General features: G+C 41.4%; 1 protein-coding gene across 1 annotated transcript; it reads left to right on the plus strand.

Annotated features, from left to right (window-relative positions):
- Positions 1 to 17,881: 17,881 nt before the first annotated feature.
- Positions 17,882 to 20,407, plus strand: LOC131330751 (uncharacterized). Its single transcript, XM_058364446.1, has 4 exons — positions 17,882 to 18,071; positions 18,189 to 18,366; positions 19,491 to 19,816; positions 20,231 to 20,407. The coding sequence occupies exons 1-4, from the start codon at positions 17,907 to 17,909 to the stop codon at positions 20,405 to 20,407; spliced, it is 846 nt and encodes a 281-aa protein (XP_058220429.1). The 5' UTR covers positions 17,882 to 17,906.
- Positions 20,408 to 26,015: the final 5,608 nt, after the last annotated feature.

Below are 26,015 nucleotides of genomic sequence, written 5' to 3' on the forward strand. Positions count from 1 at the left end.
AGGTATATTCGATATTATAAATGAGGAAAATATGGAATTTGTTAAGCTTAAATGAGTTGGGGTTAATGTGATAAAATTGTTTGTAGGAGGGTGCATGTGCAATATATGTTTATATTGGTATATATATGTGTGGGTGTGTGTGTAGAGGAGTATTTTACTCCTTACACTCTCTCTCCATCTCCCGATCTCTCCCCCTCTCTTGGCACACACTCTTTCTCCCTCTCCAACACTCAAAACTCCAACCTTCACTCAAAACCCATGGCAAATAATCTTCAATCCTTCATCCATTCACGTTATTGAGTCGTATCCCAGTGAGTTTAGCTTGAAAAGACGTATTTAGCTTGGTTCAAGTTTTCGGAGTCTAGGGCTTGATCGATCTCTTTGGGTTCGGCTTTGATAATTGAGGTAGGGAAATCTAACTATCTTTATGTGTTTATGAGTTGATTGTGTGCATGAATCGTGCCTTAGTTCGTTGGATTTTGAAGTTATGTTCTTTTTTGATTTTCTGCAAATCACTCACTGTAATGCAGTGGTACTAATACCAACTTTTTGAGGTATCGATACCTTGACTTTGATTGCTCATTGGATTGGTTTGGTACTGATACCTACTTTTTGATGTATTGGTACCAATGACTTAGAAAACTGTTTTGAACTTCGTTGATCATTCGTCGATTGTGTTGATCCCCCATCACTTTTAACACCTTCTCAACACCTCCGAACAACTTCTTAACATCGAAATATGTATTCCTTTGGTCATTAGATGTTCATTCGTTCATAGCTTCGTGTTGGGCGAAACTTGGATATTATAATACTTTCGGTTGAATATCAATATTGAATGAGATTCGAACTTGAAACACTTTGATCCTTGCTCGAAGATACATTATTATTGAGCTCATATCCTATCGTTTCATTCCATCCTTGTTACTATTCGTATAGACTCTCACGTTGTGGTTGCTTCCCTGAGGTTGTAACACGCGTTCATGAGTTTGATCGTAATCCTTTATGTTGGACACCTAGTATCGAAATGTTTGAACATAGACAATCGTAGAGTATTAGAATGAGGATCATGCTACGTTATGAATGATCCGTGAATGATTGGGACATTTGAACATGGATTATGAAATGAAGATGATAATGGGAAACATGACATGATACGATTAACCAATAAACTAACGTTAAAATGGTGATGTAACGAGTTATTATCGGTATGAGATAGGTCAATGCGAGATGGGACATGATGGAAGTACTCATTGATATGCAGGTGTCACTCTCATAACGATCATCGTAGGGTTGACTCTATTGAGAAATTGTATCGATTTGTTTGCACCGTGACTATATGTTGAATATGGGAATAGACCCGGGAAAAGCCGTGGTGACCCAAGTGCCCTGTGAATGTGGGAATAGACCCGGATAAAGCCGTGGTGACCCTATTACTCTGTGAAAGAGGAAATAGACTCGTGTAAAGCCGTGGTGACCCTACTACTCTGCGGATTTGAGAATAGACCTGGGTAAAGCCACAGTGACACTCTTTCGGTTTGACTTAGGGAAAAGACCCAGGAAAAGCCGAGGTGACTCTAAGGGCGAAGTTGGTTGTATTGAACTAAGAATCTGAATATCATTGAAGTGTATGGTGACTAGTGGAAACGGATGTCGTGTGGGGTGTTGACTACGCTATTTTTATTATTACCTGTCGTTCGACTATTCACTTGGTACAACATTTGGCAAAGAGACATAATTAACCTACCGTAGTGTGACACGTCACTACTACAATAAACTATAAAGATCACAGCTATTGGCCGTGATTGTAAGTTTTCCATCACGCTCTTGTTACCGTGATGGATTTGGGTGTGATTGTAAGTCACTCTCTTTTATTACGGTTATAAACCGTGATTGAAAGAGAGAAACAATCACGGCCAAAAGGTGTGATCGTTTCTCTTTTATCACGGTTATAAGCAGTGATTGTTTCTCTTGGGCGTGATCATTTCTCTTTTCTGGGTGTGATTGTACGTCACTTTAGATCACGGTCTATAACCGTGATTGAAAGTTCAAAATGATTACGCCACCATAAACTGAGATGGAAAACCATTGCGTGTGATCTTTTCTTTGTATCTACTAGACCATCTTTTCTTGTAATTGCCAAGTTTCGAACCCACGCACCCTTAGTTGATTTTCCAAGTCCTTACCACTAAGCTAGCCAAGAACTTCTGTTACATTAGGAAAATAAAAATATTTATATTTACTTCCTAAAGTGAGAAAACTTTCTTTTTTCCTTAAAATTTGCTGAATTTTTTTAAATGCAATTAACATGATATTAAAATATATAAAAAATACATATATAAACATTGTTTAAAAATTTTTAAAAATATGAAAACAGATCTTTTGCCAATCAAAATTAGTTATTGGTCACCAAAAGATTTTCTTGGGGCGAAAAATTTAGTTTTAGCTAGTAAATTTAGTAGTGTGCGCTTTGTATTTCTATGAAAATTATCACAACCTGCAGATTGTAACATTATGGACAAACTTTAGAATTTTATTTTATAAACTAATTATTTCACATGGATTTTGTGCTTATATTGAATTTCAATTGCAATGGTGGCTTCTCAATTGGATTTTAATCCTTTTCAGATAAGGCTAAGCCAGAATAATATAATTGCTTTTTTACCTAATGTGTCAAACGTATACTTGGAAGACATCCGAAATTACTAAATTTCACTACTACAGTAAACCATAAAGATCACGGCTCGCCCACATGAAAATCGGGCACTAGTGGAACAGTCCGCCCGTCGTCGAAAAAACAACTGGGCACTGGTGGAACCCAGTTGTAGGATTTGCCTTCTCTCTCTCTCTCTCTCTCTCTCTCTCTCGATCTTTTTGGTCGTGAAGATGAAGATGAAACGTAAAGATTTTTTGGGATGGGTGTAATTAGGGTTTATCTTCTTACCTTTTGTAAAAAAGAAAAAAAAGAACTTTGAAAGTTCTTAAGCGACGTCGTTTTTCTCACATAACTTTTCAAAGTCTGCCTAAATGAGTACCAGCCCGCCCATGTGAAAATTTAGACTACGCCAAATAGGTAGGCTTTTTATCTCGCCACAAGAGTGAGATCATTTATCTCACTTTTTTTCGCGCTAAAGTTTTTTATCCCGCTAGAAGGTTGAGGTCATTTCTCTTTTATCTCGCCACAAGAGCAAGATCTTTATCTCATTCTTTTTCGCCCTAACATGAGGAAGTGCAGAACTTTGATAAACTTTTGAATGATTCCCAACGCGAGATATACCCAAGTAGCAAAGATTATACTCTGTTGAAGTTTGTTATTGAGGTATTTAATATGAAGGTAACAAACCATTGGACCAATAAATCGCTTGATATGTTCTTGAAGTTCCAGATTAAACTTTTACCAGAAGGTAATTTAGTTCCCAAGAACATATACGAGGCAAGGAAGTTATTGACTGGCTTAGGCTTGTCATACGAGCTCATCGATGCCTGCATAAATGATTGTATACTCTTTAGGAATGAAAATGCAACACTAGATAGATGTCCAAAGTGCAATGTGTCGAGGTACAAGATCAATTGTGTAGGGAGGTATTCCCGAACAGATACATTTTATAGCCGAACACGTGGTATTTGGGAGCACGTGGTAAGTATGACAGGAGTTATCGCCGGGCAGTATGGTGAACGGCGATATGGACCAAAAATATGGGAAGTCATTGACCCATGCAGTCTGTTCGGCTGATAAAGACAAAAGACATGTGAAGTCATTTGTCCAGGTACACAATGAGGACCAGATGCATGTAAAGTCATTGGTCCATGTGGACTGTTCGGCAATGAGATAGCCGAACAGAGAAAAAGGTTGCCCTGAATTCGTGAGGCGGCAGGGACGCTCTAGAAGGTTCCGGAGACAGTAATATTCAGTAAAGGAATGAGATCCCGAGTATATAGGATCTGCAAAAGATACCCAACGAGAATGGGATGTTCGGCCAGTAATGGAAAAGAATCCTAAAAGGACTCTTTTCTAATAAACTGATAAAGGAAACGAGAATCCTTGATATCCTGGTTTTTCTATACGAGTTGGGAATCCTATGGAAACAGGGATGCTTGGGCAACAAGCATACACAAATCTATAAATATGAGGTAAACCTAGAGGAAAAAGGTACGCAATACATTGCATTCTTATTGCTTTCCTACTGATAAATAGGGTCTGATTGGTAGTACGTGATACTAACTTTGGCATCGGAGGGCCTTTGCCACGAGAGGCAAAGGTGCACTCACCCCCTATCTATTTTGCAGATTAGGGTTTCGACGACGAATTAAGGTTCCGGTGAAAAGGCACGAATAAGCCGTTGCAATCCAAGTTGGTCCGAAGCATCAATTGTTTTCATCCCCCTACAATTGGCGCCGTTTGTGGGAATACGAACAATTTTTCAGAAAAATAATCATGATGGAAGAAGATCTAGTTACTCCGTTTAGTCCAAAGGACCAGTTGGGTGGGGAAGAGATAAATCCCCACCAGGTGCTCCAAGGAAGCCCACTGGTAGACATAACGGGGATAACTCCAGAGAAAAAGGAGATAAAGCTGCTACTGGCTCCACGAGAAGGAGTAAGTCTCATCGAAGAGAAGAGTCAGTCACCCATTCAAGAAGTATACACAATGATAATGATGTCCTCGACAAAAAGAGAAATGAAATCGAGGAGTACGCTCGTTTGATTAGAAAATGAGAGTATGAGATACAAGAATTGCAGCGGGTACGAGAGCACCCAGAAGATTCTGGACTCTCTCGTAGGAATTTCCAGAGGGACGGACGGACTCTGGTAATCCATAAGCAAACTCATTCACGGAGAAAAGCAAGCAGGAGTCCTAACAAAGGGCGATACGAAGCTTCTCCACGAAAAAGGAGGAGCAGAAGTAAAAGCCGAACACCGGAGAGAAGGGCTTCTTCGCAAAAGAGGAGGAGCAGAGACTGAAGTTCCACCCTCGAAGTGGAGGAAACAAGGAAACACCATCGAGATAGCTACGAGAGACCTGATGCTGATTGGATCAAGGCTACGGCTCACAAGTCAAAGGAGCTTGAGGATGGGACAGTGACTGCACGAGAAGCAGCACGTAAGGCCCTAAGTAATAGTGCAGCCTCCCCCTTTACAAAGAGGCTACAAGAGGCTAGGTTGCCGGGTAGAATGAAACACGGTACGTTCGTACTTTACGAGACAAATACAGATCCCGTGGCTCATATACAGCATTATCAACAGGCTATGTTTATGCATGAAGGGGATGATGCCATCTTATGCAAGATGTTCCCCTCCAGTCTTGGCAAGGTGGCTTTATCCTGGTTTCATAAACTGGCCCCACGATCCATACGAGGATGGAGGCAGTTGGCCGAGGAATTCACTGCTCGGTTCTTGAAAAGCAGAAAAGCCCCAAAGACCTTTGAAAGTCTTTCCACCATGAAACAGGAGGAGAACGAGCAGATCAGGGATTATGCAAAGAAGTACTGGGAAACTTTCAATGAGATTGAAAGCTGCAGTGAGGAGTATGCAATTGCCACCTTCAAGACTGGTTTGCCTATTCGGGGAGAGTTGCGTCGCTCATTGAATAAACATCCGGTAGCCACATTGGCTAAATTGATGGAACGGATAGAGCAACACGCTAGAATGAAGGATGACATACTCCGTGAGGATGGCAGGACTGTTGCTGAGCAGCCGAAGGCACCTGTCAAAAAGGTGGATAGGCCAGAGCCCAAGACTTATAGAGAGAGAAGGGAGTATGGGTAGGCTAAGAGAGAGCCGTACAAGGATAAGCAAGCTCCTGACCCCAAATCTTTCTTTTCCATCACTACGGTTTGGAAGGAACCAATTTACAGGATTCTTTATCGAATAAAGAATCAGCCATATTTTAAATGGTCCCCAAGTCTAGGCGGAGACAAGGATGCAAAACGTGCTACGAATCAGCACTGCAGTTACCATAAAGATTGGGGCCATATGACTAAGGACTGTGAGATGTACAAAAGACACCTTGATGATTTGGTCTCTCGGGCTATCTCAAGGAATTTATCCAGGAGGATTCAAAGGAAAAAGGGAAAGCTATGGAACTGGGTTACGAGCAAAACCCTAAAGGAGTAATCCATATGATACATGGGTTGGCCACACCTTATACGAGAAATGAGGTTAGGCTGTTACAAAGGCAAGTCAAGCACGATCAGCATGTGATGCGACTGGGAAACAAGAGAGGGCGAGAAAGTGATGTATGCAAAGAAAGCATAGCATTCACAGATGATGATCTGGGAGAAGTCCAAATACCCCACAACGATGCTTTGGTCGTAACCCTACGAGTTGGGGAATATGACATTCAGAGGATTCTAGTGGACTCAGGAAGTTGTACAAGGTGATGTACTACGATGCATTCAAGAAACTAGGGCTGGCCCAAACTAACTTAGAGCAATCTACAACGCCTCTGATTGGGTTCGGTGCAGGAGCAGTCTGGCCTCTTGGAAAGGTAACACTACTTGTTCGGGCTGGATCAGTGGTGTTGAGGACAGATTTTTTAGTTGTCGATGTTCCTTCTTCCTATAACGTGATTATAGGGAGGACATGGTTGCACAAGATGAGAGCAGTCTCCTCGACTTATCACCAGATGGTGAAGTTCCCAGGATCGAATGGGGTTGAGGTACTTAGAGGCAATCAAAAAGTGGCACAATAATGTTTGATTTCCATTATTAAAAGAGCCCCAAAGGTCCACCAAGTTCATACATTAGAAGTACCAGATCAACCAACTATCGAGGATGTTGGAAGAAGTCCGGCTGAAAAAGTGGTTGAAGGCTTGGAGAAAATTCAGATCAACGAAACTGATCCAGAAAGATATTTCTTAATAGGGGAATCACTACCAGCGGACGAAAAAGCTGAATCAATAAGATTTCTGAAGGAATACGTTGATGTATTTGCATGGGTACCAGAGGAAATGCCCGGAGTAGATGCAGGTGTGATCTGTCATCATTTAAACATTGATCCTCAGCATAAACCGATCATTCAGAAAAAATGGAGGGCAGCCGTGTAGCATGTAGATGCAGTAATCGAAGAGGTCGATCGTTTACTGGAGGCTAAAGCAATACGTGAAGTCTACTATCCAGAATGGTTATCTAACACCGTTGTGGTAAAGAAAAAGAATGGGAAGTGGCGTGTCTGTGTAGACTTCACAGACCTAAACAAGGCGTGTCCAAAAGATAGCTTTCCTCTTCCAAGGATTGACCAATTGGTTGACGCAACCGTTGGTTACGAGCGAATGAGTTTTCTCGATGCATATCGAGGATATCATCAGATTGCTATGTTTGGACCTGATCAAGAGAAGACTTCGTTTATCACACCACGAGGGTTGTACTGCTATAGTGTTATGCCGTTTGGGCTAAAAAATGCTGGGGCAACATACCAAAGACTTGCAACCTACATGTTCAAAAAGTTGCTTGGAAAGACTATGGAAGTTTACATAGATGATATGGTGGTAAAGAGTCAAGATAAAGGAGGGCATATAGCTGATTTAAAAGAAGTTTTCGAAATCCTGAGGAAGTACAAACTGAAACTCAACGCCTCGAAATGCTCGTTTGGAGTTGGTTCAGGAAAGTTCCTGGGCCATTTGGTGACCATGAGAGGGATTGAGGCAAACCCCGATCAAATTGCTTCCCTATAAAGGCTTCAGAGCCCAAAAACCACCAAGGAAGTCCAAAGGTTGACTGGACTGGCTGCAGCACTTAATAGATTCATCAGCAGGTCAAGTGAGAAGTGCAGACCCTTTTTTCAATTGCTGAAAAAGAGGGAGGGATTTGAATGGGGAGCAGAATGTGAACAGGCCTTCCAAGACCTGAAGAAGTATCTGGCCGAGCCCCCACTTTTGTCAACTCCACAGCCAGGTGAGTCTTTAGTTTTGCACTTAGCTGTTTCTAAACATGTAGTAAGTGCTGTCCTGTTGAGGGATTTTGGAATCGAACAAATCCCTATTTATTATGTTAGCAAGACATTGCTGGATGCAGAGACGAGATATCTGCCTTTAGAAAAACTTGTCCTGGCACTTTAGACAGCCACAAGGAAATTGCCACACTACTTCCAAAGCCACAAGGTTGTGATTTACACTGAGTTTCCATTGAAATCACTGCTATGGAAAGCAGACTTCTCGGGAAGGATCTTGACATGGTCTGCCGAGTTGAGCCAGTATGATATTGATTATCAGCCACGCACGGCAATCAAAGGCCAAGTGTTGGCTGATTTTGTGGCGGAGTTTTCTCCTACAATGGCGCCCCTGCCTCCTACGAGAAAGGAGCAGGCGACTAAGACATCACCTGAGAAGATTCAATCCCCAGCCGAACAAGACCCTATGGAATGGAAGTTATTCGTTGACGGATCAGCATGTAATACTGGTGCAGGAATTGGGGTTGTCCTTTTTCCTCCTGACGGAGTGCTAATTGAACTATCTATTCGGCTCGGATTTAGTGCATCGAATAATGTGGCAGAGTATGAGGCACTCTTGGCTGGATTAAGGAGTGCGAAAACCCTAATAGCAGAACGGGTTAGGGTGTATTGTGATTCACAGCTTGTGGTCAATCAGCTGTCCGACGAATATGAAACTCGAAATGAAAAGATGGTGGCCTACGTACAGGCAGCCAAGGACTTGCTTGATACCTTCGAAAGGGTATATATTGAACAGATAAGTTCTGGACAGAATGCTCATGCAGATTCATTAGCTTGGTTGGCTGCAGCTATACCAACTGAGTTCAAAAGGAAGGTGGCAGTAGAATATCTGAATGAGCCGAGCATTGGGAGGAGTGTAGACTTGGTCTTGGACGTGAACCAAGGACCAAGTTGGATGGACCCAATCATGGAGTTCTTACGAGATGAGATACTCCCTTCTGACAAAAAGGAGGCTCACAAGATAAGGATCAAATCTGCTAGGTTTTGGCTGTCCCCAGAGGGTAAGTTATACAGGAAATCCTTTACAGGCCCATATTTGCTATGCGTACATCCTGAGATGTTACAGAAGTTTCTTCATGAAATCCACGAGGGAACATGTGGGAGCCATGCTGGAGGCAGATCCATTGCCCACCGAGCAATTACCCAAGGCTACTGGTGGCCACACATGCAAGAAAATGCAAAGGTATATGTGAAGATTTGTGAAAAGTGTTAGAAATTCTCACCAATGATTCGAACACCCGCCAAGGATCTGGTGCCTTTGACAAGTCCCTGGCCGTTTGCTCAATGGGGGATGGACATCGTGGGTCCACTACACAAAGCAACTGGGAATCGAAAATTCCTGCTGGTAGCAACTGACTATTTTACTAAGTGGATTGAGGCAGAACCACTGGCCAAAATCACTGAACCCATGATAGAAAGGTTTGTGTGGAAGAGCATCATCACTCGTTTCGGAGTCCCTTACTCGTTGATTACAGATAATGGATCCCAATTTCAGAAGAAATTCAAGGCTTTTTGTGTCCAGTATGGAATACGAAATTATTATTCCACCCCAGCCTACCCTCAGAGTAATGGGCAGGCAGATGCATCTAATAAAACTATCCTTGATGGGATCAAGAAAAGGCTAGACAAAGCCAAAGGGAAGTGGCCTGACGAATTACCTTTAGTGCTGTGGGCTCACCGAACAACACCTAGGAGGTCTACGGGAGAGACCCCCTATTCATTGGCATATGGAACAGAGGCTGTCATACCTCTGGAAGTAGGTCTGCCGACCAACAGGACCATTTTGGTTGAAAGTGGAGGCAATGACAGAGCCCTCAAGATTGAGCTTGATCTCGCCGAAGAAAGAAGGGAAAGGGCCCTGGTGCATCTGGCTTCTTACCAGGAACAGCTGATGAAAAGCTATAACAAACACGTTCACCCACGAAAGTTTGGTGTTGGGCACCTCGTACTTCGGAAGGTGCTCGGTAACACCAAGGTGGCCAACGAAGGCAAGCTGGGGGCCAACTGGGAAGGCCCGTATCGAGTGACTGAGATTGTAGGCATAGGGGCCTATCGATTGGCAAATCTGGATGGTAATCCAATTTCGAGGCCTTAGAATGTCTACAATCTACGAAAATTCTTTGTTTAGAAGCATTAAGTTCTATTTTAGATTTGTGTGGGAATTACGAATATAATTCCCTTGTTCTAGTTTTGTTATTTTTGTTGCAAGGGGTACGAATAAACGCCCTCTTGAGTTTTTCAGATTATGAATAAAATCACTTTTTGCAGTATAAAATATTGTGTTCTTGGTATTTGTTTTCAAAATACGAACTACGGGCTTGGTTTCCCTCATTCGTATTGGGGAGCAGGGAACGGGCATTTATACACGTAAGTATGTGAAACTAAACAAGTATGAATACACTTGTACATCTTTTTTAAGTACGTGATACTTAAAAGTTAAAACAAGTATGAATACACTTGTACGTCTTTTTTAAGTACGTGATACTTAAAAGTTAAAACAAGTATGAATACAAGTATGAATACACTTGTACGTCTTTTTTAAGTACGTGATACTTAAAAGTTAAAACAAGTATGAATACACTTGAACGTCTTTTTTAAGTATGAAAACACTTGTATGATTGTTTGTAAAATAGTCTGTTGCAACTATTTTTAGTACGAGAAACTTAGAAGCATTCAAGTACGAGAAACTTAGAGGTATTCAAGTACGATAGCATGCTTAAACACTTGCAGAAAGTACAAACACGAGTATTTCAAGATTGCACAAGTTCATTCAGAATACGAGAAACTTAGAAAGTTTTTAAGTACGTGAAACTTAAATTCAGTACAAGAAATCATGTTTGTAGGATTTGCTAAAGTACGAAACACTTATGCAAACAAGCAAAACATATGATTAAAATGATCAAAGTACGAAATACTTAGATTAAACTAATTTGCATCCGAACAGATGCAACAACGAGGGGAGCCGAGCAAATGTATAATTATGCCACGAAGGGCCGAATACCTGTGTTAACAAAGTATTGATAGTTCCGGTGCCTCACAGGGCCAAAATATGCTTACGGTCACGCAGGACCAGCAAGCAAACTCAAACAGTTCATATACTTACCAAATCAGTCCACATTCTGGACCTCTGGAACGTCAGTGTTGATCTCAGTATCGGCACCATCTTCGACTGGATTCTCCTCCAAGATTATGGGTTCATTAGCTGGGTCCTGGACAGGTGAACATTCCGTCGTAGCATCACGGGTATGTGTTGGGGTCTCTCCTCCAGCGTTGGCAAATTCTTCGATCTATTGCTCAATGTCATCTTCGGGATGCTCCGCTTGATCCTGAATGCTTTGAGCACGAGTGCTCGGCAGATCATTGTCAACCCAGAAGGGAGAGTCCTCGGCAACCCCTAATTTAGTAAGACATGCCTCCCAGCAAGATGCCCAAATTTGATCCTGAATTCCCAGCATCTGTTCCACGTAACTTGCTGTTGCTGTGTCAAAACCTTTTTGGTAGCCTTCTTCAAAAGCTATCTTCTTTGTACCATCGATTTCAGATAAAGCCTGGCTGAGGTTGCCATCGGCAGTTTCGAGTTTGCTTTTTGTCCCTTCTAGTACAGCTTTAGCTTTATCCCTCTCTCTCTCAAGCCTGGAAATTGTCTGCAGTTGCCTGGTGTTGTCTCTTAAGAGCCTATTGCGTTCTGATTCAATCTCTTGTAGTTTTTGACCCAGCATCATCATTTTTTGAATAAACTGGCAAGAAACTAGTAGTTATTAGAAATCAAGAGCCTACCAGAAACACAAACTATGAGTGCAACTTGTACAGAAAGACCTATTACCTTGATTCCACTAACGAGACCAGTGGACACCAATCGATCTGGAGAGGATGCAGCCTCTTTCTGGACGTCTACAGGTAGTAGCAAGCCTTGTGCAAGTGCTAGTGCAGTCTCAGAGGAACTAGCACTGTCCCCAATATGGACAGGTCGATCTCCCCTTATGAGTTGAGGGGCCCATATTTGAGGAAGCGTTTGGGAGTTTGGAGATGGGGGCTGGTTGCCAGTTATGTCAGCATGTCCGGCTGAAGTACTCTGGTCCTCAGTCCTAGGACGTTTGTTCCGATTGGCATCTGTAGCCTCCTGGGAACTATCGTGTTCCCGAGGAGAGGTGGAGGATCGTGTCAAAGACCCCCTAGTTCGGCGAGGTGGTGGGGGAGCATGCCCGGTTGACCTCCCCCGACCTCGACCTCGTGCGGGCACGATAAGTAAAGAACTCAGGTTAAGGGGTTGACGGGTCATTGTACCTGGATCACGAGGGGATGGAGAATAACCAGAAGAGGAAGATTGACTGGTATCACGATTTAAAACCAGCTGTTCGGGCTGTTGTTGTTCAGAAACTGGTCCACGCGTAGATCTTCTAAGTCTTAAAAGAAGAAGCGGCACGCCTTCTGAAATGGGAACTTCACCAGGTTGACCAGCAACAGTAACACCAGATGTGAATCTCGAATTCCTCGGCTGAGGAGCAGTAGAAGTAGAGGCAGCACTAGTACTGGGGTGGGCGAGTCTCCTATCAATAACCCCTCTGTACGAAAGGTCGTATCCCAGCAGTATATCAGCGTCACGACCCCGACCTGCTGTTTGGGTACTAAGTACGCCTATGTATTTTAAGATTTTATTGATGTCCTTTGTTCGGACGTAGCTCGGCTCTCGTATAGGACGCCTGTTAGCGTTTTCAGCTGCAAAGAGCAAAATTCAAAGTTACAATTAGACATCTAGAAAAGCTATGAGAAGAAAGTAAACGAGAATTACAAAGCGAAATTAGGAGCGTACATGGGTAACCCCATATGTGGGGGCAATGCAAACCCACCATTTGGCCGTCCTCCCCTATTGGCTCGAATGCTCTCGTTACGTAGAGGAAATCAACCTCGTGGTCACGAGCAGAGTCTGGCAAATTGAGCACGAGACGCTTGTCTGCTTTCCTAACTTTGAAATAATGTGTGTTGTATTCGGGGTTTAGCACAATGCTATACCACCACTGGATGTCCCAAATTCCCAGTTGGGTCCCCAAGATCCTATTCAGGGCTACTACTCCCATCACTAACCTAAAGAAATTGGTCGAAACCTGCATTGGCGTGATTCGATACCAGTTTAGGATTTGACGGAGTAATGAGTGTAGGGAAAATGAACTCCGCCTTCGACAATGGCTACAATTGGGATACACATCTTAACCCATGAACCGCCATCCCTGTCTGCACCTAAAGGGGCGAGTTCGAGCCCCACGTTCTCAGGGACGTTATACTCAGTCCTAAACGCCGCCATGGCAGTTGGGGTTTCACAGAGTTTTCTAAACTTACTGGGTTTTGGAAGGTTTTCACTATCATCCGCCATGGAAACGAAAGAAGTGAGCGGGACAAATCGGAAAACTGGGTGCAATCAAAACCCTAAGAGATGAAATCTTACGAGACTATTGCAGTTGTTACCTGAGATGCAATCGAAATGCAGATGACAGCAATGGCGGATCAGAGATAGATGATTTTCGTCTGGTTTTAAAGAGAGAAACGAAGGATTTGAAACTTTGGATGGAAAAATAAGAAAAAACCCTTTTGAGGGGTTTAAGTGCCAGGGACGGAGACGAAACATTTCGTCTCATACCGTTACTTAAAAAGTAACGGGATAAAGGGATTCAACTAACGACGTATTGACGTCGTTTAGACAAAGCGTCAGTTCACATTAAATGTAAAGCGTACGAGATGCGCCACGTGGAGTCATTGCCTCGAGATGGTACGAAGGCAAAGGCGCCAAAGCATCAAATGAATATTAAAATTATGACTGCACGGGGTCAGAAGATTCTGGTCTAAATAATTTTTGTTTCTAAGCTTCATATATTTCCCCCGAACAGTGGTAAATAAATGAAGCTGGGGAGCAATTGTAGGGAGGTATTCCCGAACAGATACATTTTATAGCCGAACACGTGGTATTTGGGAGCACGTGGTAAGTATGACAGGAGTTATCGCCGGGCAGTATGGTGAACGGCGACATGGACCAAAAATATGGGAAGTCATTGACCCATGCAGTCTGTTCGGCTGATAAAGACAAAAGACATGTGAAGTCATTTTTCCAGGTACACAATGAGGACCAGATGCATGTAAAGTCATTGGTCCATGTGGACTGTTCGGCAATGAGATAGCCGAACAGAGAAAAAGGTTGCCCTGAATTCGTGAGGCGGCAGGGACGCTCTAGAAGGTTCCGGAGACAGTAATATTCAGTAAAGGAATGAGATCCCGAGTATATAGGATCTGCAAAAGATACCCAACGAGAATGGGATGTTCGGCCAGTAATGGAAAAGAATCCTAAAAGGACTCTTTTCTAATAAACTGATAAAGGAAACGATAATCCTTGATATCCTAGTTTTCCTATATGAGTTGGGAATCCTATGGAAACAGGGATGCTTGGGCAACAAGCATACACAAATCTATAAATATGAGGTAAACCTAAAGGAAAAAGGTACGCAATACATTGCATTCTTATTGCTTTGCTACTGATAATTAGGGTCTGATTGCTAGTACATGATACTAACTTTGGCATCGGAGGGCCTTTGCCACGAGAGGCAAAGGTGCACTCACCCCCTGTCTATTTTGCAGATTAGGGTTCCGACGACGAATTAGGGTTCCGGTGAAAAGGCACGAATAAGCCGTTGCAATCCAAGTTGGTCCGAAGCATCAATTGTTTTCATCCCCCTACAAATTGTGCTATGGGAAAGAAGATTGTGCGTAACATTTTGCGTTACTTCCCTTTGACACCAAGATTAAAACGGTTGTTCATGTCTAGAGAGATAGCCGAGGCCATAAGATGGCACATGAATAATTCTACTGATGGTGAGGAATTCGGGCATCCAGCCCACAGTGATGAGTGGAAGGAGTTTGATGTTAAGCATCTTGAGTTCGCTTGTGAGGCTCGCAATGTGAGACTAGGAATAGCAACTGATGGCTTCAACCCTTTCGATAACATGTGCAACTCTTATAGCATGTGGCCTGTCATTCTTATTCCATACAACCTGCCACCATGGTTGGTTATGAAAGATTCGTTCTTCATGCTGACATTGCTTATTCCAGGGGATAAACAACCCGAGATCGATATCGATGTTTATTTGAGACCTTTGGTTGATGAGTTGAAGGAGTACATTAACTTACGATGCAACGAGTTGTGAATGGTTCCAAATGCGTGCAGCTTTTTGGTGGACACTACATGATTGGCCAGCATTGGGTGACATCTCAGGGTGGAGAACAAAGGGCCATTATTCTTGTTATACTTGCAAAGATGAACCATATTTTGAGTCATTGAGAAGTAAGACTGGGTACACAAATCATCGAGCCTACTTGCTTGAAGATCATGCAGAACGGAGAAAAAGGCTGGCCTATAAAGGTAAGCCCGAGAATCGGAAGAGGTCCTTAGAGTTGCCGGTGGAAAAGATACAAGAGTAGTTGAACAATGTAAGCGGGGTCATCTCCGGAAAGAATCTAGCCAATAAGAAAAGGAAATGTCACAAACCGAATTGGACGAAGAGAAGTATTTTGTATGAACTAACTTATGTGGAGGATAGGAAACTTCTGCACAACATTGATGTCATGAATTGTGAGAAAAATTTCAGTGAAAATATTGTTGGAACAATGTTGGGCATTGATGGAAAGAACAAGGACACGGATAAGGCACGAAAGGATTTGGAAGATAAGGGCACACGAAAAGATCTGGGGTTGACACAACGTCCCGACGGATCATATGTTAAACCTTGTGCGAGCTTTGCGCTAACCCCTAAAGAGAGGGAGGCTTTCTTTGAATTCTTGAAATCGGTCAAGTATCCAGATGGCTATGCAGCAAACATATCAAAGTCCGTGAATTCAACTAATGGTAGACTAACTGGCCTAAAAAGTCATGACTACCATATACTTATACAACAGATTCTTCTAATTGGGATGTGTGGTTTTGTGGGTAAGGAAATTAGTACAACATTATTTGAGTTGGGTAGTTTCTTCCAAGACCTTTGTTCTAAGACATTGAGGCGTAGTGAATTGGAGAAATTAGAAGAACGTATAGTGCTCATACTATGCAAGCTTGAAAAGATCTTTCCTCCAGCCTTCTTTGACGTGATGGTCCACTTAGCTGTTCACTTACCACGTGAAGCCATACTTGGAGGACCAGTACATTATCGGTGGATGTACCCAATAGAAAGGTAATTGTAACAAACATAATTATTTATTGAAAAGGGTCATTGTTTTACATGTGTAAACTTACTCTTAACTGGACTTGAAGGTTCCTTGGAACTCTGAAACAATTTGTTTCTAATTGAGCTCGACCAGAAGGTTCAATTGTAGAGGCTTACATTGTCAAGGAGTGCAATACTTTTTACTCGATGTATCTTGATGAGGTTGAAACCGTGCATAATCGAACTCAACAAAATGAAGACTTTGGTGAATGTCGTAAAGGCTACACAGTATTCAAAGAGACAGCTTGTCCTTTTGGGCCAGTCACAAGGAATGGCGAGATGTCACAAGAACTCCGTGACGTAGCCCATTGGTTCATTTTGTTAAATAGCCCTGAGATAGAGGAGTACCTGAGTACGTAGTTGACTTTTTTTTTCATTTAAAAAAAACATTCTTTTTTGAATAGGGAACACAAAAAACTGTTGCATGTTCCAAATGGACAAAACATAACCAGTGTCCAACGGAAAGTCTTTCCCAAGTGGTTCAAAGAGAAGGTAAGATACTTGAAATTCTTTTAGAGATGCTAGTCATTAGCATTAAACGAACCATAACTTAAATTTAGTTAGCATAACTAACTTTTTCATGATTATATATACTACTTTAGGTAATTCGGTTGAGGGCTAACAAGTCAATGGAGGCGACTAATGAACTATGATCATTAGCAAATGGTCCCAATTTGCTAGTGAAGGAGCACTACGGTTGCATAACGTAATGGGTTCAGGTTCCGTACGAGAGAAGTAGATGACCGCCGTAGGAGTCAAAATAGTGGCGTGCTTGCTCATGGAGACCACGAGGGGAAGATGCACAAGTATTATGGTCACTTGATCAAAGTTTGGGAATTCGAGTACATGTGTGAGAATACAGTCCTTTTGTTTCAATGTGAGTGGTACAACACCGGCAACACAGGTCGAAATGGAACTATACAAACTGATAAATACTGCACAAGTATTAATGTCAAGAGTCGGTGGTGTCAATCTGATCCATTCATCTTGCCTAGCCAAGCAAAGCAAGTTTTCTACCTAAATGATACAAAATTGGGCGAACCTTGGCAAGTTGTGCAGTTGGTCAAGCAAAGGGGTGTGTTTGATTTACCAGAGGTGGGAGATGGTGAACCACTGGATTCTCCAGAATGTACCGATACCTTCCAACAAGAAAGTATGACTCATGAGTGCCAATTGACATTGAAGGTAATATCCGGTTCTGTAGGGAAGACGCTAAAGTTGAGGTTATTGCTGGAGTTGGGCCATTACATGAAACAACAGAAAACCCAACAGATGACAAAGTTTATGAAGAGCATGAAATAATAGGAGAGGATATAAATGATGAAGCTAGTGAAGACGATGAAATATCCGATGCTGATATGGATCCTGATATGGATTATGACGCGTAGTTCTTTTTTTTGGGTAGATATATATACTTCTTCTTAGCATTGTATGTGGATCCTTATATGTATTTTACATGTGCTTAGTTTTTGAAGTTATGGGTTTTCATTAGATATTTTGTTTTACACTGCTCTTAATCTGCATTACTTTTAAACTGTGTTATTTATTTATAGTTCATCATCCCGCAGAAATGTCTAGAGGAGAAAAAGTGCCTACCAAAAAAAAACAAGGAAGAGTAATGCTCCAGCCTAATTTTCTAGCAACTCATTACAAACACATTATAAGAGGACAAGAGATGAGAAAGTAAAGAGGAACAATGAGGTATTGGAATCTCTTGGGGTTATGAAAATTGCAACATATATGATGGGATCGGCTCGGCACCAGTGTGCAAATGATAATGGGAAGCGTGGTAGGGCTGATCAGGTGGACGATCCTGACTATATACTATCAAATGATGAGGATGGTCATGGCTATAACAGTGAGTCTGATGACTCTTTCAAGCAAGATGTAATAATGTATCTTTTTTTTTTAATCTTTTCTTCTCGTACTTTTTCTATTGTCTTCTCGTATGAATGAAGTGCAATTTGTATTAATGCTGGTGCATTTTGTATTCTATTATTATAGGACATAAAGATACCACCAGGTGGTCTACCAGCACAATCGCATATAGAGCCACAATGTGGTGCAACTCTGATCCCTGAGAGGGTCACCCGATCAACACCTCATCCTAGCATGGAAAGCCAAGCCTCACTGCCTCCCATTGCTCAGCCACAAAATGAGGTGCTACCTGAGAACAATGGCGGTGAGTAATGTAATATATGGTTTATTTTTACAGTTACATTATCTTGTTTTATGTAGTCTAAGTAAAATTATGACTAGTGCACTTTTTGTGGAAAAAAGAACAATTGACTGATAACCTTACGAAAAAGAAGAAGTAATGTGATAGCTGGCTGTGTACCAAGGGTTTCATTCTTTGATTGTTTCTATGCATGGCTGTGATGCTGTATCATACTTACCCTTATATCACTTGATCATACGTGAGGGGTTTTCGATTTTCATTGGTGGGCATTTGCAGTGAGATGACCCCAAAGGTTTGTGCTCAGGACATTTGTGCACCTGCTATTACTTTAACTTCTTGTCAATTCCATTGTTAGCATATATGTGCTTGTGTGCTATTGGAAAGTGATATTGGAAAGTGCATGTGCTTGTGTCCCAAGTATATGATACTTGAATGTGCTGGATTTTTTTGCTAATACTGTGTATATTAGCTATTTTGGTAGCTGTTATTGTAACTAGACTCATTGAGCATATTCAGATCCGCTAGTCTTTGCTTGGCTGCTTTGAATGACTCTAGCTGTACATAGTTGTTTTCTTTTAGCTGCTTTGAATGACTCTTACTGCTGATGCTTACTGCTATTTGCTGTTTGCTATACATAGCTTTTTGCTTCTATATTCTGACGCTTACTGCTGTTGCTGCTGTTGTTTGTTGCTTAAATAGCAATAGTTAATTATCTGCTGCTGCTGATGTTCCATCCATTTGCAAATGGACTGTTCGAACTGGTACCAGCTATCAGTTACTACCATTTACTGCCATCTCTTTTGTAAATGCTTAAGAGGACTAGGATACAAATAGTGTCCTTTACTGCCAGTTTGTCATAGTGAAGTCCCTGAGTTTTGGTTACTGTTTTCTATTATGGCTGCTGTTTTTCAATCCAGGGCAAAATACAGTTTCCTACAGCTGCTGCTACTTTGTTGTGTGAAGCCTACTGTTGCTGCTATTCTATTATCCTATTTTGTTACTTTTACTATGGCATTGTTTTCCTTCCCTCTTACTAGATGGATTGGAAACATCGCATACCATTTAGCCCATGTAGCCATTTGGTGTAAACAATCTTATTTACTCTTGTTTTGTTTTGTTTGTGACAGAAATCAATAGACCTACCCGTGGACCTACGCGAGGCATTCAAGCTCAGGGACTCATTGACAAACAAGGAAAGCTTCCAGTTCCCATTCCACAACTATTCCGTGCGCCGGTAGGAAAGCATGCTACTCAATTGGCATCAAGGATTGGTGTCGAGGTTCGCACACATGCGATAAACGTTGGCGTCCCTAGGTGGAAGGCAGTAGATGAGAGTGATAAAGCGCCTATACTTCAGCGTATAATGGTAAACTCTGAGTATTTCCAGCAGTTAATCTTTCATTTGCAGTACCTCTTTTTCATTTGCGGCTGCTCTCTTTCATTTGCAGCACACGTAAACGAAAGGTTAGAGTGATAAAAAGTGAGCACCTTTGTCTGAGTCCTCTTGTTTTGAAACCAAAACTTGATCTGCTTAGGCTCAAGCCCCAGATCCCTACTTAGTTGACACCGCTGGTTATCATCTAGATGTGGGCATTCCTTAAAGAACCTTAAACTCACATCATCCGGAAATCCCATTATTACACACACAGAGAGCTTTAGGAACGATCAGATCAATATCAAACGCAACCAAATAAGCTAAAAACTACAAAATATGAAAGCTGTGGTGAAACAGCATTGCCCAAACAAATTTCAAGAAATCCAAGGCAAAGAATGTATCAGTATCATCAAAGCAGTTCTTAGTTTACAAATAAGGTATTAATTCTGTAACTTAGGATCAAGTCATTACTAAAATTATCAAATATTGCAGGATAAGTTTGACTTGCCAGGAGATCCAATCGATGTTGAAAAGGCAGTGGCAACACAATGTGTACGGAGGTTGAGCAATCACAACTTCGCTTTGCACAAAAAGTACAAGAAACTTAAAGAAACGACGGGGGAAGAGTACGCTAGAAACAACCCACCAGCTTGTGTCAATCCAGAGTAGTGGATGAGCTTAGTCACTAAGAAGTGGACTGTTCCAAAATGGCTGGTAATCTCGTTCACCAGAGAAATAGTCATGGTTCTTGTTATAGCATCCTAATCTTGGATTTTATTGAAAAACCACATCCTAAACTTGAAACCCTTATAGTTTTCTCTGTTGGTTTATGGTCTAGTAGGAGCAATCATAAAAAAACACCTCAAACAGGTTCGATTTTCTTCCCTTTTCTAATGCTGCTTTAGCTGCTGCCTTTTTGCCTTCATTTCTGCCCTTGTGCCCATGGCACTTACTAACATCACCAACAGCATTATGGTTGTTTATGGATTACAACTGTAGGATTAGGCCTTCATCATGGCTTTCATCCATGTATGCTTACAACTATAGGATTATCAGCTTTTTGGTTTCTAATATTGACTGCCAAGCTGTTATATTGTGAACTGTTGCTGCTTCTTTTGAAGAAAAACCTTCTCATGGACTATTATTGCTGTCAAATTCCTAGATTAATTAGTCTTTAGACATTCAATATGGCTTTGCTACTCTAATGATCTATTTGGGGGAATTCCAGTCATGTTTCCTCTCGAATTCAACTCCAAACTGAGGATAGGTTTACTGATTCAAGTCCAAACAAAATACTTATCAAAAAAACATAATGCTAGGGATTTGAACTACATTTATAATGCTAGGAAACACTTCATTCATTCATATAGAACAACATTACAGATAGCTACTAGGCATTTGGACTGGATGTGCCATTTTCAGTACATAGGTGCTTCTCATGGTAATGCTAGGAATTTTCCATTTCAAACCACATTACAATACTTATAAAACATGGCCATACAAATGACAAGTAAGGATGTTCGGGAAGGAGTCATGTTGTGTAACTTGATGGTGCAATCGACCTTGTCGACTCGAGTAATTGAGGCTCAACAACACGATGAGGAAGTGGAGGAACTTCGTACTAGATTCCTTAATGGAAACGCTTAAGAAGGGTGGATGATTCACGCTGATCAAAGTTTGCGCTATCAAGGGAAGTTGTTCGTACCTATTTCGTGTCGGGAAGAAATCTTGCGAGAGTTCCACCATTCTCCATTAGCTGTTCATCCGTGAGGGACGAAAATGTATCATGACTTGCGTAGAAAATTTTGGTGGTCCGAAATGAAGAGGGACGTTGTGACTTTCGTGTCCAAGTGTCTCACGTGCCAACAAGTGAAAGCGGAACATCAACGACCCGCGGGGGAGCTACAACCATTGCCGGTAGCCGAATGGAAGTGGGAGAATGTGACCATGGATTTCGTTACGGGTTTACCGAGGTCGCCGAGGGGGCATGATGCTATTTGGGTAGTTGTGGACCGTTTGACTAAGACCGCTCATTTCTTACCTATTTAGGTTACCGATTCTGTGGATACACTTAGCCGTTTGTATATTCGGGAGATTATTCGCCTTCATGGGATTCCCATATCCATCTTGTCCGATCAAGATCCGAGATTTACCGCGCGTTTTTGGCAGAGTTTGCAAGCTACTTTGGCCACTAATCTGTTATTTAGTATCGCATATCATCCTCAAATCGATGGGCAACCCGAGAGAACGATTCAGGTTTTGGAAGATATGCTTCGGGCTTGCGTTATAAACTTTCGGGGTAGTTGGGAGGATCATTGACCATTAGTCGAGTTCGCGTACAACAATAGCTATCAATCTAGTATCGAAATGGCGCCCTACAAGGCTTTATATGGGAAACCGTGTCGATCGCCTGTGTGTTGGACCGAATTGGGAGAGGCTACGCTTGTAGGACCGAAGATGATTAAGGAGACCTCTGAGAGTATGAAAGCAATTCGCCAACGCCTTAAGAAAGCTCAAGAGAGAACAACCGAACAAGTTAAAGTGATTCGCCAAAGATTGTTGACCGCGCAAAGTAGGCAAAAGAATTATGCCGATCGTCGTCGTCGCTCGTTGTCATTTGAAAAGGGGGATCATGTATTCCTCAAAGTATCGCCACGTAGAGGTTTGTCTCGTTTGGGGAAAAGGGAAAGCTATCGCCGCGTTATATCAGGCCGTTCGACATCATTGAGAAAATTGGGGAGGTTGCGTATCGTTTGGCTTTGCCACCGAGACTAGCGGGTATACATGACGTGTTTTACGTGTCTATGTTAAGGAAATACGAACCGGATCCGTCGCACGTATTGGAGTGGTCCGAACTCGAGTTAGAGGCCGATGCGTCTTATGGGGAAGAACCGATACGTATCCTAGATTCGCGCGACCAAGTGTTGAGGGGTAAGACGATACCGTTAGTACGAGTCTTATGGAGAAGTCAGGGTAGCGAGTATCAGACTTGGGAACGAGAAGATGAGATTAGAGAAAAGTATCCGCACTTGTTTTCGGCATAAATACCAATGTGAGTACCCGAGACTGAAGTGTTTTGACGTTTAACATGTTGTGTAATATTGGTGATCGTGGCTTTTGCATATATAAGTGATGGATGACTTAGTTGAGCATTATTATTTAAATTTCGAGGACGAATTTTTCTAAGGAGGGTAGAATGCAGAGACCCGTAAATTTTGGTTATATATTTTAATAATTTATAAATGAATAAGTGTTGGATTATTGAGAATATTAAAGTTGGGGGTCAAAGTGTAAGAAATTGAAAGCCATGGATGTTTGTGTGATTAATGCATGTGTGTGCCGTGTATACCAGGAGAAACCTTTTTCTTTCTTTTTTTTCATTTTTCATCTCTTCTCTCTCGACTCTATCTCTATTTCTCCTCCAAGTCTCTCAAAAACTCACCCAATCACTCAAAACCCTCAACAATTTACCTCAACTCCATCTTCTACGTGTGTGTTCAGGGTCGTATCGCGTTGGATAGAACTCGATTAGGTATATTTTTGCTTAATTTGGATTTCGGAAGCTAGGGTTCGATCAATCTCTTTATTTTTGGCTTGGATACTTGGGGTAGGAATTCTATCTAACTTTATATGTTTTATGAGTGATTTGATGCTTGGAATCGTGCTTGTAATATTGAATTTGAGCTTGGATCGAAATTTGCATTTTTCTGTCAAAATCGCTGAAATTTCCGGATTCCTACCGGTAGGACATTTTTCTCTACTAGTAGAATGATGTCGCCTTGATAATTTGCACCCACTGTTTTGAGTTTGTACCGGTAAAATTTGTTCCCTACCTGTAGGATTATAAAATTTTCTTGAACTCTATCGGTACCATTTTCCCATCTACCTATAGAATTCTTGTAAATCAAATTTTGTTCCGGCTGTTTCCTGTTGTACCGGTAGGTACCAAATCCCTACCGGTATGTCACCTGTTGAATTGTCAGACTCCTGGCACATTGAAGTCACTTTTCTTTTCGAAAGCCTTAAAAGTCATTGCCATGGTTTATATTATTATATAGATATAATAAGAATTTGTCAGTCATGCTTTGTTTTCCTAATTGACGTGATACGCATTGGGTTGTTCAGATTGGTGGGACCATGAAATGGTAAATGTGAGCTTCATGCGCGACGCTTGTACGAAAGGTTCACTTGAACATGTGAACGACGCGCGAACACTCGGAGCCCATCGACGGGTGCGTGCTTAGCAGGAAATATCGGGATTTCATAATTAACTCGGCAAAAGCTTATGCTCATATTGAATACTCAAGGCCTAACCTTCGAAGTGGGTACTTGACAGGGGATATCGGAGTCCCGTAATTAGCCCGGCAGGAGCTTCAGCTCAGACACACAAAGGATACGAAATGTTGAGACACAGGTTGAATGAATATGATTTATGAGTTTAAATGAAAGAAAGATTGGAGACATTGAGACACTTGATCTTGATAGTTGTGTTTCCTCCGTTGTCATTTGATTCCCCATCATTTGTTCCTTCGTTTAGCTCATTTGCATATAGAGTTTGCGTAGACTTTTCTACTGGACTAATGTAGCTCAAGCCTATATTATTTTCTGGTGCTAACCTGGAACCATAGCTTGCATTGCCTGAAGTGCTTGAAGTGTGAACAAAACTTTTGAAAGCTAACCAAAGAAGTTATTCATTCCTCTTTGTAAATTTCTTTTGAAGATGCATTTGTAACTAAAATTGTAATTCTTTTGACTTGGAATATTGTAACACTTAATCCTCTTCGAAATTTGATACTTATGTTAATTTGGGGCCATCGAGCCGATATTATAATATTTTGAAACCGTGTGAACTTGGAAGTATTTGCTTTGGGAATGAGAATACGGTAATCTTTTGGGTATCGTTGGGAATATTGTGAGGATTTATTTATGAAAAATCTTTTATATTTATGTTGAAAATCAAAGGCGTGACAAGATTCGTAAGGAGATGGAATTAAGATTGAGATTGGTAATGAGAAATGATTGATAATGAGTATGTTTGTTTGGGATAGGATTCGATGATGGAATTATTAATATTATGTTTGTTTGAGATGGGATTAGATGATAGGATTGGATTGATAGAAGAGATTGGTAATGAGAAGGGATTGATAATGAGGAGAGGTTGGGATGAGATTACCAATACCATCTCTAAGAGGGTATTATCAATATCCCCAAGTTGGGGTCTTAGCAATCTCACCGAATTGATAGTCCAGACCATTTTTGGAAAACGAAACAAGGTATTGATAATACTCTTACTCTATCAATCCAATCCCAACCCCTTGGAGGGTTATCAAATAGGGCCTTAGAAGCCTGGTCAAATAGGTTGTTGTTGCTTGACCCAAAAAAAAAAGGTGGTTGTTCATTAATATTTAATACCACCGCAAACCGACTAGTGAGGCCCATTAAGAAATTTGGGATAGTATTCCAGTTGGCGGGCCTTGCAGCAACCTTGCTAATTGGTGGGGTTTGTTTTTCTATGATAACATAATGGCAAGCATGCGTTTAAAATGCAGGAAATATAGGGCTACCAACATGCACCAGCTTTAATTTAGGTTGGGAGGATAAATTGGCTCACCAACTTCAACCTATAATCGCAGATCAAAAAAAAAAAAAAAACACTTCAACCTATAATCATACTCCCCAAGTATATTCAATAAAAAAATGTTGTAAACCCTGTACAATCTACAAGTTTTTACTGTTCATGACTATTTTTTATTCAAGATATTCAGTCCAACTGATGTGACTTTTTTTTGGTACTAGAAGTAGTATGTAATAGTGAGAGGTGTCAACTTCAAGGGTTGGTTCGAAATAGAATAACCCTGAGTTAAGGTCCTTTTTTCTTATAGGCGAAATATTTATAAAGAAAATTTGATAAATAGTTCATCAAGTTGAGGGAGAGGGGAGGAGAGTTGTAAAGACCCGTAAAATATTATAATTTCGGTAATCTTTAATGCGTGAAAGAATCGTATTATTAATAAAATTGTACGTTTATTTATGGGGGTATACGGATATACGTTTACTGTTGTGTGTCGGACACTCGAAGAATAGTAAAATATGAGTTTTAATGTTGTGATGTTGTTTGGATGTGTCAGTATCAAGTTGGGTTCGAACCGGTGTCCGTTCAAAATTTTCATCTTTCTGCCCAGTCGGTACCGATACTGCTTGATGCCCAATATCGGTACCCAGTGTCCAGAACTTGGCTAAATTGACATTTTGACGGCTCCAGTACCAGTATTGGGAG

The sequence above is a fragment of the Rhododendron vialii genome, chromosome 1a, assembly GCF_030253575.1.
Source record: "Rhododendron vialii isolate Sample 1 chromosome 1a, ASM3025357v1".
Lineage (NCBI taxonomy): Eukaryota > Viridiplantae > Streptophyta > Magnoliopsida > Ericales > Ericaceae > Rhododendron > Rhododendron vialii.

What these genes read in the sequence shown, in the direction of transcription:
- LOC131330751 (XM_058364446.1), top strand. Translation starts at nt 17,907, where the DNA reads ATGAAAATTGCAACATATATGATGGGATCGGCTCGGCACCAGTGTGCA. An exon ending in ATGACTCTTTCAAGCAAGAT is followed by an intron (nt 18,072 to 18,188) that starts GTAATAATGTAT and finishes CTATTATTATAG; the next exon opens with GACATAAAGATACCACCAGG. An exon ending in GCTACCTGAGAACAATGGCG is followed by an intron (nt 18,367 to 19,490) that starts GTGAGTAATGTA and finishes TGTTTGTGACAG; the next exon opens with AAATCAATAGACCTACCCGT.